The sequence below is a fragment of the Coturnix japonica genome, chromosome 1 (assembly GCF_054131305.1).
Source record: "Coturnix japonica strain WE chromosome 1, WE-NBRP24, whole genome shotgun sequence".
Classification (NCBI taxonomy): Eukaryota; Metazoa; Chordata; class Aves; order Galliformes; family Phasianidae; genus Coturnix; species Coturnix japonica.
In genome coordinates this window covers 90,772,671-90,792,800 of record NC_140663.1, presented here as the reverse complement: position 1 = coordinate 90,792,800, position 20,130 = coordinate 90,772,671, and the positions used below count along the sequence as shown (strand labels likewise).

General features: G+C 36.4%; 1 protein-coding gene across 21 annotated transcripts in view; it reads right to left on the bottom strand.

Annotated features, from left to right (window-relative positions):
- LOC107322457 (uncharacterized) overlaps positions 1–20,130 on the bottom strand; it is a 416,365-nt gene that overhangs the window by 14,249 nt on the left and 381,986 nt on the right. For 3 of the 21 annotated variants that reach the window (XR_014938928.1, XR_014938909.1, XR_014938933.1), the window contains exon 8: positions 381–471. The exons of 11 other annotated variants lie outside the window; for them this stretch is intronic. Coding sequence is in view for 1 of the 10 variants with exons in the window: in XM_085527597.1 (XP_085383723.1) it covers positions 8,874–9,272; positions 11,444–11,542; positions 16,894–17,029 (634 nt within the window). In the remaining 9 variants the exon portion in view is untranslated. Of the gene's footprint in view, positions 1–380; positions 472–7,223; positions 9,273–11,443; positions 11,594–16,893; positions 17,030–20,130 lie in introns of those variants that run through there. 7 more of the 21 variants (XR_014938947.1, XR_014938934.1, XM_085527601.1 and 4 more) reach the window with 5 other exon arrangements.

The following is a 20,130-nucleotide window of genomic DNA, read 5'->3' as shown; positions in this document are numbered from 1 at the left end:
CCTATCTTACCATTTGAAGAAGAGAAAAATACACTATTTAGCTTCAACTTTTCCCCTTTCACAGTTACATCACCCTTACAGGTTCAAAGGAGCAGAACACCATTGACCTCCTTGTGAACTCGCACCTAAACTGCTCCACGGAAATGCCAGAAAGAGGTGCTTGAGCATTAGCTACACGTTGTCGCTTAAGCTTTGCATGCTGCCTCAGCTTCTCAGCTTCACCACTTAGGGGAAAAACATCTAAACCTGTTTGTGAAGTAGTATCTTCCACGGTATAAAAAGTGCCTTTTAAGGAAGTACAAAGTGCAACTGGCTTAAGTACACAATGTAGGCAATATTAACATTGGCCTAATTTAAATTGGGAATTCAGCTGCATTTACTTATTTATTTTATGGAGACTTTCTTCTTGGTCAAAGTACATGCTACAGATGTGGCTGTGAGGTGTTTGACAAGATCCATGGTGAACAGTAACTGTGGAGAGAACAAATAGATTGGTTCCAAACCACACAAAAGTTTCATGACCATAATGAATTACATCATTAATGATCATCAGCTTAAGGCAAATTAAATCGTGGTGTTGAATGAGGCTCTATTAAAAATAAATAAATAAATAAATAAATAAATAAATAAATAAATAAATAAATCTTCCAAATCAGTAATTTGATCTCCCTAGTAGAAAGCTGTTACAAAAGAAGCAGTACACATCATGGAAGAGGGGGAAAGTACAGCCTTGGAAATTAATTTTCACGTTCCTATAATCTGTGTTGTCACATGTATAAAATCAGAAACAAAGAGCACATTTGCAGGAAGCATCAGAAAATATTTCTGTATTTATATGTCTTAACTGCAAAACATAATTTCCACTTCTCTGTAATGAAAACCTCTATTAAGAGACAGCCCAGTTTGGCAAGTGTGTGGCAAGGGATTAGAAAGGGCTTCGTAAAGCCTCATGGTAAGGCAAAGCTAAGACTCAGAGGACTGAAGCAGGGCTTTCTTGTTCTCCCAGAGGCAGAACATATTCTTAGCTGGGGCACAACAACACAACAATGTGGTCAACAGTACCACATCAATGTGTGCTAAAACTCATATCTGTCCTGATTGGGCCACTAGATAAGAACATGCTCTCCTGATTTGGTGCTGATTTATCTGATCACAAGGATTAGAGATACACACAAGTGTTATTTCCAGTATATTACATTCATTTATTCAATTATTCTTTCAAAATTCATTAAAATAAATAAATAAATAAATAAATAAATAAATAAAGTAGCCTGTACTTGTGCCATTTCCATGAGTGCAACAGCTCATACTCCAAAGATTTTAGGCTCATTCAGTCTTATTTCAAACGAAGCCTTTCATACCTGCCAACAACGACTTTAAATTCTCCTAGCAACAACAAACGTTTTACTTGGTGAGTTCTGAAGCCATGTTTGCCTTTTTCTTTGCAGTTGTACTGCTAGGGTAACATGTGATCACCTCCAAGATTAATGCACACATCTTTCTATACTTCAAAATATCTTTTCAATACTTCCAGTACTCCTCCTTGACACACAGCATCCAACAGAGCTGAGAAAGCATTTTTAACACTTTAGTCCTGAAGTCCATAGCCTTCAATATTCTACTAATAAATCAACCCTTCATTTGCTCTTCCATCCTTCAGGGGATACGAGCTATTCCAATACAAAATCTATGCTCCACATCTTGCCAACACCAATGAAGTGTGCGTCACAAACAACTCTCACTAGCATGTTTCTTAATTGAAGAACATTAATAAAATATTAAGTAAAAAAAACCTCAGGAATAGAAACTTAATCCATTAACTCCTCCTTCTCCAAGACAAAAAAATAAAAAATTGCTAGTTTGTCATTGATCTGAGATTTCTGTTACTTCTTCCCATCTTTTTCATCTTGTTCAATATAGTTAGTTTTCTGTGTGGTACTATTTCAAATTAATTACAGAAGTCCACACAGACTAAAATCACATTTTTCCCTTGCCTACAAAATCAGTTATTTAAAATCTTCATTTAATGAAAATATCAGGTTATCTGACATGATCTTGCTTTAATAAACATTTGATGTGATATATCCCATTTTTTATTTGCTGCTATATTTCAGTTATTGCTTCAATATCGACTCACTGAAATGACATAAATTACTAAGGCACATTAAAAACCTGGTGGATTATCTTGGACAAATTAACTTCACATCCTTCATACTCCAAACTTACAGAGAGAATCATAATACAGTTTATTTATTTAAGAGAGATAGTAAAAGAAAATATGTAATATAATAACTATTGTCTAGTTTTTATCAGTTCTTCTTCATACTGCACACTTTTCTAACCCGAGCATTATTACTATGTGGCACAATCAAGTTGCAAAAGTTGCAAAAGTGCCATATTACCATCTGCACAGAGAAACCTAAATGCTTAAAATACTAAACATGAAACCTTGAAACTGTTGTTACGTACATGGTTTTGTTATCTAACAAACATTTCTGCAAAGCATCCTAACCTGACAGTACTCCATAATCATCACACGAGGAAAGAGAATAGGTGGATTCAAAGGAAAACAAGGAGATAACCAGTTTGAATGGAGATGACTGTAACACTTTTGTGAAGCACTCAATCAGAGGATAGTTTCTGAGAATGAATGGCACAAGGGGCATATCATATACATATTTGAGAGGGTGTTTATGTGACTGTACAAAAACACGATCACTTAGAAGAGACATCCCAGTTATTCACTGGAAAGAAAAGCTTGCAGAAGGAAGCAGAATCTGGCCCACCTCTCTGGCAGAGGATGACACTTTACAAAGGAGCCTCTCAAACTAGTTTTCTTGGGTGTCTGAGAAACAGTCATGTTTCTGAACAAGCAAAGGCACGACTTCTCACCCCATCTCCTTTTAAAAGGGAAGTTTCCTTGTCCCTAGGTCTTATAAAATACACCCTGGTTGTTGATTATAGCCAGGCTTATACAGGCTCTCAAAGCATTTTACCTTCACCATTCTTCCCAAACAGTAGCTTAGGAAAATTTGGCAGCTGATTTCTTCCAGCTCTGGTTTAAACACGCAGCACTACTCATACCCTGAGGTATTCTCCAGAGCTGCTCTGGGAATTGGCACTCAGAAATGGGCCTTTATTTAACTTTAGTGACTGCTTTTCAATAAAAGATTTATTTGTTACTACTTCAAGAATCACAGAATGGCTGAAGTTGGCAGGAACCTTTGGAGGTCATCTAGTCCAACTCCTCCTCAAGCAGAGTCACTTTGAGTAGTTTGCCCAGGCCCGTGTCCAGGCGGCTCTTGAAGCTCTCTAAGGAGGAAACTCCACAGTCTCTCTGGGCAGCCCATGCCAGTTCTTCATTTCCTGCATGCTAAGAAGTTTTTCCCGATGTTCAAATGGAATCTCCTGTATTCCAGATTGTACTCCCTGCTTCTTGACCTGGCATCAGACATCAATGAAAAGAGCCTGGCTCTATCTTCATGGTATCCTCCCTATTGGTACTGTTTTCACCATACCCTTTTCTCTCCATTGTGAGTAAGAATGAAGCCTGCTCTTCCTAAGTCAAGGCTGCGCACAGATCCCTTCCTGATCTACCCCATAGGTAACCTTCACCCCACCTTCATCAACCATAGGAAATTATCCATTTTCATAATCCATTTTCACGATCCACTAAGTACACAGGATCTGCAAACGCTGGTCTCTGTATCAACCAAAGAGGTCCCAGATGACTGGAGGCTTCCGAGTATGACTCCCATTTACAACTACCTGAAGGGAAGTTGTGGTGAGGTGGGTGCAGGCTTCTTCTCCTGTATCACTATTGATAGGACTAGAGGGAATGGCTTCAAGTTGCACCACGGGAGGTTTAGGTCAGATATTAGGAAGAATTTCTTCTCTGAAGGAGCGGTTAGGTGCTGGGACAGGCTGCATAGAGAGGTGGTGAAGTCACTGTCCATGGAGTTGTTCCAGAAACATTTAGATGTGGTACTAAGAGCCATGGTTTAGTGGGGTCATATAGGTGGTAGGTGGATGATTCGACTGCAAGACCCTAGAGGTTTTCTCCAGCCTTGGTTATTCTATGGATTCTACTACGCTGTACATCTTACAAACCCACTCAATGTCCTTTTTCATTAATAGCTTCAGATGTGAGTGACATAAAAATAAACAGCAGAATCTGAACAGGTGTTTCCCACCTCACTGTTCTGTGTGCCTTCTTCAAGCACTCGTCTGCTAGAAAATACCAGCAATGAAGACAATGCTTTGAACATTAGAGAATGAGGATTGATACCTGGATGAGCACAGAAGATGAAAGAAGCACCAACACATCATGACAGCAGAAGGAATGTGATGCAGAGACTATCAGGCCACCATGCCATGGGTGGAAGAGTTATTATTTTGAGGTGACTTTAAAAAAAAACAAAAACAAAAACAAACAAACAAACAAACAAACAAAAAACAAACAAAAAAACAACAGAACTGTTCCTAGGACAAGAAAGAATAAACAATTGCACATCCTGCTGGGACAACAATGTAAACTGTCCAGAGGAGAAAAGCACAACAGCTTGTTGAAACATGATTCAGAAAGAGAGAACATGAAAAAAAAGTGCATGACTTTTCCAGGAATGAGGAAGAGTAAGAACTACAACGCACAACAGAATGAGAGAAATAAGTATAAGAACCAACATTTGTGGACCTGCACATATAAATTTTATATATACATATACATATGTATTAGTAAGGGAAGTTTTTCACAGGGGCTACTCCAAAAGTAATTCCTCCCATTTCATTATGTTGGTGCACAACATCAGAGGTGGATGTTGGTGGTATGGCAGTAGAGGTTGAGTCTTCCCACCAGTATTATGTCATATTTTGTTGCCGTGTGACATAGCAGTAGAGGTGCAGTCTAACACAATGGCATCTGACTGGAAGTGAGTATGAAGGAAGGGTGTGTCAGTGAATTCCTCTGTGCGGAAAAATTTACTAATGTTCATCAACACTTGCTGATACTTTATGGTGCCATCTCCACTAGTGTAGATTTTTTAGAACACTACATGCAGTCTCTTGTTCATCACTGGTATGAAGACGTGTTGAAAAATAGTATTTAGTAGCTAAGAATGTGTTCTGACAAACTGTTACTGTGATCTTTTTTTCTATGGAAATTTCCACAGGAAAAAAAAAAAATAGGAGGCATTACTTTCAGAGCAACCTACATATAAGTAAAAAGAGTAAAAAAATTCCACACTGACCAAGGTATATTGGCAGTTTTGAAGTTGTGATAGCAACACTTACTTTTCCCTTGCTTTGAAAGCTGTGTGTCAGCAGCATTCTGTGCCTAATTATTCACAGCACAAAGAAGTGCGTACCTACAGAGCAACACAGTTATTGTTCTGGGAGTTTATCAGGCAAAATGCATTTCTGATTCAACAAACTCTTCTGAAAACTTACCCCATTTTCACTTATGACTATTAACTTCTAAGTCCATGAACTATAAAAGCAAACTCTAGGACAATTCACATCGTTATGAAAAGCGGAAAGAAAAATCTTGTATTATATGGAAATAATTAGCACTGCAATTTTCCTTTGCTATTACAGGAAAGCCAGCATAACTCTAGTGAACACTTCAAAGAAAGCAAAATCTCAAGGAGACTACTGCCAAAACACTGTTCAATGTCAAATTAGTTAGTGTTTGTCACATCTTCAAAGGTGTAATTAAAGACATAGCTTTTATATGGCTTAAGCCATTTAGGAATTTGGACACTGGTGAATCCATATTTTACTAAAGAGGAGCCTGCAGAAGCAAATTTCCTATTTGTTTGAACCAGACACTATATGTCAGTTTTTACTTTCTACTTTAACCAGTAAATGTCTCAGAATGAGATTAGGGTTGAGATTTTCACAGTAAGAAAATAATCATATGCAGGATTATTACCCACACTTCCCCAAATTCTCTTTTGAGAAGAGATAACAGTAAAGTTGGTTTTACACAACGGAATGAGAAATGCAAAGTTCTAGGTGAAATCCTCAGGCTCAAAAGAGAGAGAAGTAGAGGAAAAAATAGACCTATTTTTTTTAATTTTTATTTAATTTAAAGTCTTTCTTGTACATGATAATGGCAATGGTTTCTAGGATTGTTGCAATTTGGCTATATCCACAAGGTGGTGTAACTTAAAATGTAATTATTGTAATTCTTTGCCCAGAAAGAAATTTCATTAGCCTTCCGCTGTCAAAACAGTAATGGGAAGATCTGCAGCTTACATTGCTATTTGCGCTTCCAAAAACATTTAGTAAAAATATCATTGAAAGGAATCCACAGAAAGTGCAGGAATAGCTAATGGAAAATAATGTGACAGATCAACACAAAAAGAGCCCATTTATCTGCCAATATTATTGTCACAGTTACTTTTCTCTTTCAATAAATGTTAAAAAATAAAAGTAAGAAGTGCTAAACTTCATACAGAAGAGATCCTGTCCTATAAAACTAGGCCATAAACATGATTTAAAGCAGGATCACCTTACCCATTTAATATAAACATTTAAAACCATATTTTATGTTCCACATGAATTATACATCTGAAGTTCATATCATTTATAAATTATGTGGCCTTTAAGGAATCTGACAATGGACTGATCTAAGATCAAGGGAACATTCTCCAGGACGTATTTAGAAATAAACATCAATCTGACATTGTAATTTTTCAGGCATTTTGAAGTGAAGTATCAGTCAGATAATTATCTTCTGGTGGTCAGTGTATGTCAGTTTCCCACCATTTTCTATTACAGATGTATTACAGAGAAGGTATATGTGTAATGGAACAAATTTTTTTTGGCACAGTTATAGCTAAGTAGTCCTTCAAGAAGATAGCATAGGTACAACAAAGAACAAAGATGTTTAAGCTGATTTCCTGAATTCCCAAAAAAAAAAAAAAAAAAAAAAAAAACAAAAAGAAACAAAAAGAAACAACAACCCCAAAAGTAACCAAACTGAGTGTAAAGATGTCTCTCCATAAATATCAGTGTAATCAAGGTGAGAGTGCACCTCCACAATGTCAATGTCTGCTCCTTGTTGTGGGGGTAAAATATACGCACAGAAATGCTGCATTAAGTGCAATAAAGTGGAGTGTTGTCATGTAATCCTTTCTAATCCTTTCTTCTTTCTTTCTCTTTCCTTTCCTTCTTTTTTTTTTTTTTTTTTTTTTTTTTTTTTTTTTTTTGTTTGTTTTCACTCTGTTTGCTCTGAGATTACTAAAATCAGGGTGAACTGAAAGGTGATACAAATTCAGGCCTAACAATTTTCCAAGACTGCCTAAGTACTGCCTAAGTGCTATTGGCTCTACATCTGTTAGAAAAATAAAAAAATCAAAATGTTAAGTATATCTTCTGCCCTGCAAAGCAGATCAAGAGGATGTCTCCACCTGTCACGCTTTGTTTGAATGAGACTTTGTGACTTTGGACATCCACTTCACTTCTTTGAGCACTCTTCCCTTGTCTACCCGGTTTGGACTCTTTTATGAAGATTCTGCATTTTTGGGGGGTCTTAGCACTGACGAGGTGTGAAGCACAACTATAATCCAGCTAATAGTAAATGCACTCACTCTCTCATCATGTCACATTAGAAGAACAATGCTTCAGGGGATTCAGTTGGGAATCTAGTAAGCTTCAGCAAGATTTCCCACCTGTGAACGTGCCCAGAGGGAAAATGCCCTCAGCTGTAGCCTCACAGGATTCTTACAAGATAAAAAGCTAGAATTTTCTCACAGAGACTGAAAAATATATACATTTTAGAGACTCTTCTCTGCGTTTTTCTTAGGTGATGTATTCCTGGGAAATAAAAGTTCTCAGCATATAACATCCAGATTAAAACATTGCAAGGGCAGCCTAGGGCAAAGGAAAAACATTATCTTAGAAAGAAAAACACAACCTTTCAATGATTGTTCTTTTTTAATTTTTGTTTTCACCCGAAGTAATCTTATTGACTAAAATTGTCAGATGGTAGCATTACAGTCTGTTGTCTCATATAGCAACACCAGATGGGTTTCCAAGGTTAAGACACAGGCTCCCCAGCCTTACCCACCCGTGGGCTGTCACTGCCTCCCACTGCTTAAAGGGCAGAGAATGCATGTCTCCTACAGGCCTCCCTAGCTCTGCACAGCACCATCAAGATACATTCTCTAAACTCAACTGCAGACATTATCGGGTAAGGTCCTTTTGGTCTGTGACAACTTTTAATTCTGCTGGTCATAACTGAAGGTCAGTTTAAACCCACACATTAAACTTCTTCTGCACACCAGCTTCACCGTGCCCCACACACTCTGCAAAGTACAGCCAAGACAACACAGGGAGAACCTGCCTTGGCCTTCCACAACCTTTTAACCCTCAGAGATGATAGAGACACTGTAGCAGAGAAAATGAGTGGTTTTAACTCAAAAGCACAGTACCCAGAGGGCACTTGGTGCAGCACAACCTGTATTTTATCTTGTTGGCTGTCCTGTCTTTTCCCACAGTATACTAACTATTCATCCTGTAGAGCGTGCTGGAAAAGCATTAATGAATCAGGCCTTGAGTTACAGTTATAGATGAGATGTTGCCTCCTTTTCACAGTTGGAAAAATAAGTGCACACAGAGTAAATGACTTTCCCAGTTGCAGAGCATGCATATCTGTGGCAGAGCTGGGTGGGTTTATGCATGATCCCTCTGCTTGAACAGCCGTCCTCCATCCTCTCCCTCCCCTGAACTAATTATATCCTGATGAATAGCAAAAAACAGACAGAAGTTCCTGAGAACAGACATGTCTAAAAAAGTCTTTGGCATTGCTTAAAAATGGACTCAAAGCTTTAAAAAGACAGTCTGGAGCTCTGGAGATGAGTAATGAGTTTTTAAGCTTCATTTTTAGTTTTTGTGGTTATGTAGCAAGGTTTTAAGTAGTAGACCAGCCCAGTCCATCTGGCTGTTCCTGCTGGTGATGATAGCGGTGGCCTCTGCTTATACATGCTGTGCTCATCAACAATGCACTGCAGCTGACATGCAGCATACTTGCTTTTTGTTCTGGTCGGGCTTTGATCTACAGCATTCAAAGATGAGCAGTTCCTTTCAAGGTATTTGCAAACCTTGTCAGAGTCTGATTGTAGCATGACATTGACATTAGGCGGATTATTACTTGTCTGGGGAAGCACTGTTTCCATGAACAAACTGGCTATTCTCCTGCTATCTAATGAGATGGATATTAGCACACAGTACTGTGGCAGCAGCTCCATAGCAAAGTCCCAGCAACATGGCTGAAAGGAAAAAAATAATTCAGTTTTCCTGCTGAAAAAAATTCCAACAAGATTTCAGAATAGCAGTGCAGTATATTTCAAACCCTCAAAAGAATCACCAAATGATACCTGCTCCAGCTCTGACACTATGCTTCAGTAGGTGCAGAAGGACTACCTCACCCAAATAGTGTATTTAATATAAACTATTGTTGCAGGTGGAAAGGAAACAAAGAGAATAATCTCCTTGCAAATGGCAAAACAGTAGCTTTTTTTTTTTTCCTTTTTCTTTTAATAGATGCAAACCCTTTCTCTTCCCCCTTTTGTGCTTAATAGAACCTGATCATGTAATTTCATTCTGAAATGACAAGATTAAACTATAATCTTTGTGAACAAGCATAACGTGCAAGGCATCTTTACAGAAAATCATAGCAAACTCAGAGCAAATGCCTAGTTCTACACCATTCAGCAGCTCCCTGGGAACACTGGGCAACCAAAATGAATCCTAGTGAAAACAAGAAATTCTCTGCTCCTCCCCACAAACCATGATACAATGCTGATCTCTGAAATAAACAAACACAACAACAAAGGGAAAGTCAATTTTTAATAGTAACAGTTATAAGATGAATGTATAGACTATATATGACTAAAGATCCTATTCAAGCTTCTGTTCGCTGATAGTGCCTTTAATTCACATAGGTGTTGCCCTGACTCAGACTCCTCAAGTGAAGGCCAGAGAGTGGAAGAGACCCTGGTCTCATCGGTGTCTAATAGCATTTTGGCAGTTTTGCTGATTTGCTGCCAAGTGCAGTGGAAATGTTAAAAAGTAAATGAGCCAAAGCCCTATGGGCATCTGACAAGACAGCCCCTTTTCTTCATGTACCAGAGCAGCTGAGCTAACAAAGTAAGTATTCATTTTCAGTGAAATATATTGCTACCACCCTCTGTTTATTTTAGCATTGTCATTTTTTCCAGTAAAACCTACAGGGATATGCTCTGCCATTAATGTGTGTATCTAACATGTAATTTCCATTAACTTCAATGTAAGTATGGACCAGGACAGAAGAAACAGCTCTGGAAAAACTTTGGGATCTTCCCCCATACACACAAGCATTTGTCCATGTTATCAATCCTAAAAGTTACAGGGGACTCAGAAATAAAACAAATACCCAACAGAAGAAACTAAAATGATATAAATGGGTGTCATCTCTCAGTAAAAAACTAAAAGATCTTTTTGCCTACTGCACACATTGATAATTCTACTAGTAATAAAGGAAAAAATAAAAGCAACTACAGACAAGGAAAAGTAAAAGAAAAGCTAGGAAAAAAACCAAAACCAAACAGATAAAAAAGTCAGTCTTCCCACCATGACTCAAATAATATCCTAAATGCAACACTGACTTGAGGAAAAGAAAATAAAGGTCTGAGAGTATACTCCTTGCACAATGATAAGCACAACATTGTTCTCAGAAAGCCTTCACAGACTCCAGGTACATGTCCTTCTCTGTTTCTGTAACTCTCCCCAAAACTGCGAGTGTTAAGAAGGAACCATCCTGATGATTTTTATGCATGCAAAAACTATGAACTCAATTTAACTGATGTACACAAGATATTAGAAGAGGATAGCAGTGTTACTTAGTGAAGTACTGAATTAATCCATCTAATGATGTGTTTTAATTTGTGCATCCAGATCTGAAACCAGGAGCACTGTCTCTATACCAGTTTGTTAAAAAGTATCCATCACTTCCCAAATTGCCATCACAGTTGATGCTTTAAAAGTTGCACGCTTCGATATAAGGAGCTTGTACCACTAGTCTGCAGTGCCTCAGTTCCCAGTTGTCTTATTTTTTCAAAGCAAAATAAAACTTAAAAAAGCTGATCTAGCTCATTGTAATATATTTAATTTATTCTCTCTTGCTGATTGTACTTGGGTTAAATTGTAGCTAGCTTAAAACTCACCACTGACTTATTTCAGTTTGTCTTAATGGATTTTAGAGACAAAACAAGAAGAAGCACGTGAAATGAAACATATTTAAGCCCTATGCTTTCTTTTGCTGAAGCACTCTCTCCCCACTTCTGCTCTTTCTGCACTGAAAGTGACTCACAAGAACACCCCTAAACCATCTCTTATTATTCTAATAAACATTCCTGAATTAAGAAGAACCAGATAATATTCATTCTTGAACCATGCTTACCCCACAAAGTCTGTTTCCAGGGCCAAGATAGATCTGTTCTGTATGGGGACCAAGAGCATCAGTAGAAACAAGCAGAACACTTGTTTGAAGGAACTTGCGCTGTACCACGATAAACAAAGAAATACTTGCTTTCACAAATAAAATTACTCACTGAAAAAAAGAAAAAGAAAAAAAAAAAAAAAGCAACTTGTAATGCAAATTAGGAATGAGGTACTAAATTAGATATATTTTTCGTAACTGCTTTCAGTACAAGTGTTGGCCTCGATACATTTTGCATCATAGCTACTCTTCTGGTAAGAATGCTTCATCAGAATAGTCACTGTGAACTATAATCTGACTTTGAAAATAAAAATAAAGAAAAAATAGAGCTAAGTTTTCAATATTTTCTTAGATTGCTTCAATTTCTCACTCCTTATAGCATATTAATACCCAAAAGATTTCAAGAAAAATACATGAGAAGTGTAATCATGTCAGATTATTCAAAGTTTCTACATGAGTATCACTTGAAATAATTGAAAACATTTTATACATTTTCCATTATTGACATTTACAACAAATTCCTTTATGTGAAGTTTGAATATGAAAATGATGGTTTTCATATTAGCAGAGGGAATAGAAAGAGATCAGAGTGTGCTCTAACAACCCATCTCAACTGAAAGCCTGATTCTATCTGCAGCAGTTACATGCAATTGCAGCTACAAAACTCTTCATCATTCTTCCTTTGGCCTCGTGAGTGGTATTACAATATTTTCAGCTTTAATGTCGCTGTGAATTAGCACAAGGTCTACAGCAATAGGAAAGAATTTAATAGCAACCACTGTGCAGAACATAAAACAAGGGAAAAGGAGAGGAAGAAAAAGAAACAGACCTGGCTCTGATCTCTCATCTGTACAAAGCTCCCCATAAAGTCCGCACCACTCTACAGACATATGTTTAAAATCAAAACCTTTTGGCAAGCTGATCACCTTTGATATTCTTTCATTTGGCCACTTTTGTTTTTGTACTTGGAGAGTTATAAACCCTTCCTAAGCAGTCAAGTGTCATAAGACCAATAAGAGAATGTTGTCTCTAGGACCTTGCTTGAGAGGTGCTAAGTACTTGCAGCTTCTGTACAGCTCCATTGGACCAGCAACTTGTCACATGCATATTTCTGATTATGGCTCAATGCTTTTGTGTTTTTACAGACTCAGACTGAAAAGTACAACAGCCAGTCTCCTTTTCATTCCTCTCAAATTTTCATGAACAGTTCCACTACTTGTTACTATGATCTTGTTACTTTCGTAATCCAATTCAGCAGAAAAAGAGACTTAAGAAAAAATATAAGAATTTAACATAGGAAAGTAAGATATGTTAAATTTTTCCACTGACTTCAAATCAGGCTCATAAATGTAGTATATGAGTGAGGGAATCAGCACTTAAAAGGATTTTTAACTTTTGTTTTAATCAAGCAATAAGTATCTGAAAAAGTAACACTATCACACAAAATAGAATATAATCATTCTGACAAATGCAATGAAGGACTACAAGTATTAGCAAAAGAAAGGTAAATTTAAAGATGGTTACTAATCCTGCACAACCACTGTTTTGAACTACCATTGGCTGCTGCAGTTAGCTGGAAGGACCCATGCAGATATTTATATCCTGAGATGTAAAACATGTTCCAAGTTAGCTGTCAGTTGTAAATAATAAATTTTTAAGTGGTTATTACTTGCTTCCTTAGGCACTCAAATAGTTTTTCTCAGCTGGCTTAATAAATAAATAAATAGAATAATCTAAATTCAACAACTAAAATCCCTCTGAATTCTTAAAACAACAATCATACCCATTTATATAGATGATATTTCCTTTAAAATCTCTCCTCTACAAATAGCCATGCCAAGTACCTATACCTCAAGTTCTCCGCAAAATGAACTTAAGTCTTAGAAATCTACTCAAAATCCAGATTTTTTTGCTCTGGAACTCTTAAGTAAATAAAACATGTATTTAGATATGCTGCAAGAATAAAGGAGGCAGCACCTTTTCACATACACAAATATGAGCTTCCCATCATAAAAAGTTTTCAGCCGTGGTATAGATGAGCAACAAAAAATAATGTTGTATGATTAAAAGCTGATTGGCATCTTATTCAAACATAGCATAATGGTGATGCTGCAAGAAAAGATGGTTCAGAGTTTTACATCATGTTACAAAAACTCAGGTTAGAGAGTAGCTACAGTTACACAAAGACTAGCTGAAGTCTTGTACTTTTGGCAAGTGAGCATGGAAACCAGGTAAATTAAGTAGTCAGGGATGTGCAGACAAATGAGATAGAAAGAAATAAAGGTGCTATTCTGCTGCTACTCTTTTAATTGGTGGTGAAGGTCCCATGTAAATCTTCAGAGCACAACAAACAGTGTGGTTGGCAACACTTTAGAACAGGTAGCAAATCATTATTGCTTTACTCAGCGTTATTTCTAAAACAACATATCGTACTCTTTAGGCATTCATGTGTCTGTTCTAAATACAAAATCGGTAACTTTCCTGCCTTTTAATGTTATAAAAGAGGGTAGGAAGTATAGAAAAGATGTCCCCATACGAAATCCAAGCTGTGCCTGCAGACACAACTCACAGTAATGGAACAAATATTCAGTAAGTTACAACAGTAAATTAAAGCCAGGTGAAGTTTGCAAATAATCAGGATAATTACAGCAGAATTCCTCCAAGTCCAAGACCTTGGCAGCTGCTTGCTCATGTGACACCACAGCTGCTCCAGCCCCGCAGAACAAGCAGGCTGACTGACGCTTTGTCTTTGACTTTCTATTCTTTTCTAAATCTTGTTCCCATTAAGCTGTCCTCCCCAAGCAGATTTCCCTTGCTCGTGATTAGTTTTAAGTATACCATCCAGTAACTTCACATTGGTATTAGTTGTCAACATGGTTTCAGGGTAAAACCAATTAGTACAAAAGATTCAAGCCTGTAAGTACACTTAATGAAATATAAGTTCTTGCCTGAGTAGAAAATACTCCATGAGGTGCCACCCAAAAAGACAGGTACATTTTGTTACCACTGTCACAGCAAATTATAGCTGAAACTCTTGCAAAAGATGTTGATCAAACACTTTACAAAAGCCATCCCTACGCTAACAGGGCAGAGTTATAAGCAGACACAGGGTCACAAAGAAGGGCAACAAAAGGATTGTACCCTGGTCCAAGATTTCTGCTTCCAAGACACAACAAGCATGAAAATAACCACACACCATGAATAAAAGCACCACTTTCCAGGCAAGACAGGTACAGATTTGGTTCAAGTGCACTTTCTTGTCTCTCTGTGTGGTATAGCTCTGAGAGAAGCTTGTTTAGAAAAGATTTCCATACAGCTATTAATTTTTCTTTTTTTACTCTTGCTGTCTTGTTAATCTCTTTTTCTGTAAAAGCACCTTCTACAAGCAGACTGTGCATGATTAAGAAAACAATAATACAAAAGATAAAAATATCTGTAAACACAAATTGGAAAAATCCAGCATTTCATGATAATTGTGACTACTAGAGCAAAATAATACAGCAATTTCAATACCACTTCCTTGTCTTTTCCACAGTTTTATGACAGTGAATGGGGATATTTTCTGTTTAGCCAGTAAAGAGGAATGGTGAAGTTTGGAAGCAGAATGGGTAGGATGCTGACACAGATCACACACTTCAAGTAAAGGGAAAAAATTTTGAAGTATGCAAATAAACATTTACTGCAAAGAAACAAGATGCTAACCAACCATTTTAGAAGTATCAGCCAAGCGAACAACAAAAAACAGGACATACAATGTCAGAAGATTTTAAAAATCAGTTTTCGAATGTCACTCTCATGGCACAGCCCAAAACACCAAATGATTCTGCTGAGAATCTTCAAAACTCAAAACTCAACTGAACAGAGTCTTTCTCAACCTGCTTTAGGTGACCCTGCATTGATAAGGGGATTGAACTAGACAGTCCCCAGATGTGCCTTCCTGTCCCAGCTCTTCTGTGAAGGTAAAGGAAATATGAAAGTGGGAACAGAAGCATTCCAAGACATACTATTCTAGGATAATAATAATTTCAATACAAAACTATATTGTTATCTCATAATTTCTTGTTTAGATCAAAACTTTTAACATAGTGTTTTCACAAATATGGATGTTCTTTTTTATGGATTAGTTTTTCCTTAATAAATGTTCTTAGCTGAGAATTTAATAATGATTTAAAATAAATAAACAAGCCAAAATAATATAAAGAAAAAAGCCCTATGATATTATTGATGTCCACTGACATTTCAATAGCATGAACCTGAAGCAACCAAGGTGAAGTATAATTCCACAAGTCAAAACAGCTTAAAATCCCTGTATTTTTTTTGAATGGAATGTCTTGAAGGACTTGTGGATTAGAGTAGAAGTACAGGTTTTTTACAATTAAAAACAATCTAATGCAAATGTTGTAAAACATTTCAGACAGCATGGGACTATATAGCTATTACTATATATTACTATAGATCTTTGACAGTGTGGTCGCATAAATTCTTGAGATGGCACTTGCTCTTCATTGATCTAAGGTATCACTTCAGCAATATCTTTTCTTCCTGATTTTCCTTCAGATGTTCTCATCTCAATAGCATTCTAGAAATGGACATTCAAATACATCAAAATATCACGCTAAATCTTTGCTAACTGAACTTCACTATAGATTGATAGATATAAATTAATGTGAGTGTATATGTACATGAACTTGATTCATTGCTTCTGACAAACAAGCAACATGTGAAAAGGCATTACTACTACAATGAGACAACACTGCACCACAGGAAATAAGATTATCTGCAATTAAATAATAAATTATGAAAACAAAACTCTGTTTTACTCTGAATTTATAGAAGTTATAGATTTTAAAGACATGTGGCAAATTTTTTCCTTTTCCTTTCAGTTTATATTTGCAATCACAATTTCAGAAGCTCAAGCTTAAAATTCTTTGTAGTGAACTCTTCATAGATACTACTGAAACAAAACAAGGTGGTAAGTATCAAATTTACTGTCAAAGTACTATTATGGTCGACAGTATCAGTAAAGAATGAAAAGTCAAAATTTCCTGTGTAGGATTCCTTTTACTAATGAGACAGCTCAAGCATATGAAAATAAATACTATGTAAAGAACTCTAGCATTGATTTAATTTTTATTTATAAATGCATAAAGAACAAAAGGATTTTAATCTAGTTTTGAGCAATAGGCAAGCTGATTTCGGGATCTAGCTCCCTGTAATTTGAGTTACAGTGATTAACAATGATTAGCTAACTAAACAGGAAAAACAAAACTGATTTTTCAAGTGTTTTTGAATAATGTGTCCCGACAGAAAATTTTTTCATTAAAAACAAACTAGTTTTTATATATATATATACATATTATATATATATATATATATATTTTACTCAGAAAAGAAATACCTATTATCTTTACCTTGCACCTCTTCCAAGAAACAAAACCACTGAAGAATCTTTTGCAGATCCAGTAAATAAAAACTTTAAAGTTGATGATACTGCTTACATTCATCAAATTCCAATTAAAATATATTTCTCCCTGATTCCCTGAAACTCTTAAGATCAAAAAATAAAAATAAAATAAAATAAAAATAAAAATAAATCATGTTCTCATAAGATGTCTGTTCATCTCTGCCAGCTGCTTTGAAATATCACATACATTTTTTTTTCTGTATTTTTGAAAGGCCAAGAAAATACAAAGATAAGATACACAGAAATACAAAATTATGTTAATATTTCTACCACTGAACAATTTTAGACTTATAGTAAATATAAAGATATATGATGAATACCAAATGACATATTTTTTTGTTTTCTGAGATTACCAAAACACATATATCTATTGCATTTTCCAGTGACAAGTGATGTCAGATTTACCTCTGATCTTTATGCAAAACTAAATCAACATACAAATATCATTTTGAGGAAGAATACAGCAAGATATGCTAATGATCCTGAGATGCAAAATGAGGCTCCCCCAAAATTGTGGTTTTTTAAGATCCAAGGTATGACTTAGTGCTAGTATAGGAATGAAGACAACTGACTCTGTACAACTTCTACTGCCAGGATCTTCACTATTTTCTTCAAAAGTGATATTTTCTAGAAAACTGAATTACCACAATGACATTATCCAACCTTTACACTTTATTATAACTATAAAATGTAAGAAAGTGATTCAAATTAAAATAACACAAAGGGAAAACTTAGATAAAAATAGAAGTGACGGAAAAAGAAGTTGAAATAGAGAGCTTTCATCTGCTAGATTTGCCCTGTGGAAGTGCAGACCACTTTGCAAAGAATATGACTTCATTTTGGGATTAAGGGAGAGAGTTTCTTAGAAGGCACTGAAAACCATCATGATGCAGACAGAATGAGATGGCTGATCGTGGGATTTGGGGGGCATTAACCAATATCAAAGTATCTAATCTGACCTTCAGCTCCCTTTCCCCAGTACTCAGCACACACACTGTGCCTTCTCCTAAACATTTAATTGCTTGCAACTTCCTCGTGAACCTTTTGCCACAAACTGGAAATTATCAGCATCCTTGCAATGGTTATCTTCCTGTCTCAATACGCGCCCTTTACTTCTATTTATCCTTCTGCCCAAGCTGCTCAGCCTTGTCACTGCCTGATCCTGGACTACTGCATCTCGTCATGGTACGTTGATGAACAATTAGCACCTTTAGATAAAGGTTGCCTTTACAAATGGGCAGGAAAATGCATACAGAGATATTATTCAGTACTTCCAGAGAAACTATTTCAAGTAAAAATGCATCTTTTAAACTAGAATCAGCAATACTTAAACTGTGATGTTAAGTTTTGCTACATGTCCAGATGTAAACCCAGACACCCATACTTTTCCAGTCCTGATGCTTTTATGGGTGGCCAGGTCTTTATCACTGGTGGATTCTTTCAGTGCCCAAGAAGTTTTCCTCCTCCCTGACTTGAGCTGAAGCTGCCCAGTGGCTCTCACGGAGCATCCACTCTCACCATGAATGAATGAAACAGCTACAGACCACACACTTGCACGTTTTTAATATTTTGCTGACAAATATAGGCATCTGAAAATCCCCCTCGAAATTTGTATGACAGGCAAGTCTGCCTGGTACAGCCAAGCCAAGCTCCTTTGCTTACATATATACCCAAGAAATGCTCACAGTGGCACCTCTTATTTTGGAACCCTAAATACTTTTTAATTGCTTTAAGATTTTTTTCACTTTTGTCACTGGTATAGAAACTTAAAATGCATTCTGGAGTGGGAATAACCAGGAAGTAACTACACAAGCAGTAGCACTTTGTATTTTCTAATAAGCTGTTTTTATTTCTGCCACTGAAGCTTTTCCTGCCTGCCTGCCTTCCCAGTGATGACAGTGCAGTTTCTTTGCCTTCTGGGTCTCTTTTGTCATTTAAGTTCAGAATTCAGTGGGAGATGCAGGCAACCAGGCACAATATCGATCTCTGCTAGACACCATGGTGGTGACTCAGCGTCTGCATAAAATACTGCCTTAAAAATAAGAAATTAAGCTGATTAACTACCCAAATTATTTCCAAGTTATTCTGAGCATTCCCACTAAATGCTTCATATAGTTCCCTCAATGTGAGCTGCTGCATCTCTATGCTGCATTCATATTTCTCTGTCTGGCAGGGGCTATGTTCACAGACTGTAAGATGGATATTCGTAGATAAAAGCAATGATGAACAAAACTGCTTCTCCCCCTGTTTTGGTATTCTGTGACATTCTCATCTCAGCAGACTGTGTCTGGCAGTCTCACAATGAAGCACTGCATGTGTCAGGGAGATGGATTATATCTGCAGTGTCTGAATTTCAACCCTGACTATACGAGCTCCTGCTTAACCTTACCTCAGGGATCTTGAATTTTGTGTCATTGAATTAGAACAGCAAATATACGCATTTTATGTGTACTGATTGTGCCACATGGCAAACGTTTAATACCATGAGATAAGAAAAAGAAAAAAAAAAAATATATCATTTATAAGTATTTGGGGAATAGCATATTTCCTTTATTTTGAGACATAAAGTACAAAATATTAAACAACAAAAACAAAAAACAAGAGTAAAACAAAGAGTAATATTTTCATTTTGGGGGAGATTTATGTAGATTTGAGGAATAACAAAAATAAAAAAATAAAAATCTATTACAAATTCCTTTTCAATGTCATTAGCAAATGAAACGTAAATGAGAAATAAATGGATTTATATATTCCTTTTTCCACTAGCTGAACTACAGAGACCATAATGAAAAGTGCCGCAAAAATTGCATGAAGTAAATGGATTAATCTCATCTCCTACTGGCTAATTAAAACATCAGTGCTGCAGCTCATAGCTAAGCTGAAATTTATATCTAGTGTGCATTAAAAAAAAAAAAAAAACACCAAAAAAACCAACAATGAACTAGTTGAAAAAAATTTACAGATGCTACCACAACATTGCAGACAAAGTCATGCTAACCAGAGCTGCACTTTATTTTTTTCCATGAAAGACTGCTGAACTTAGACCTTCACTTGTAAATTCAGGTCTAAACAGAAACAGAACAAGATGCTAAAAGTGCAGATGTTCATATTTTACAGTTTCTGAATTCATTCCTACATGAAAAGCATCTCTGTTCATTTGAAGTTAGTTTGGTCCTTTAGAATT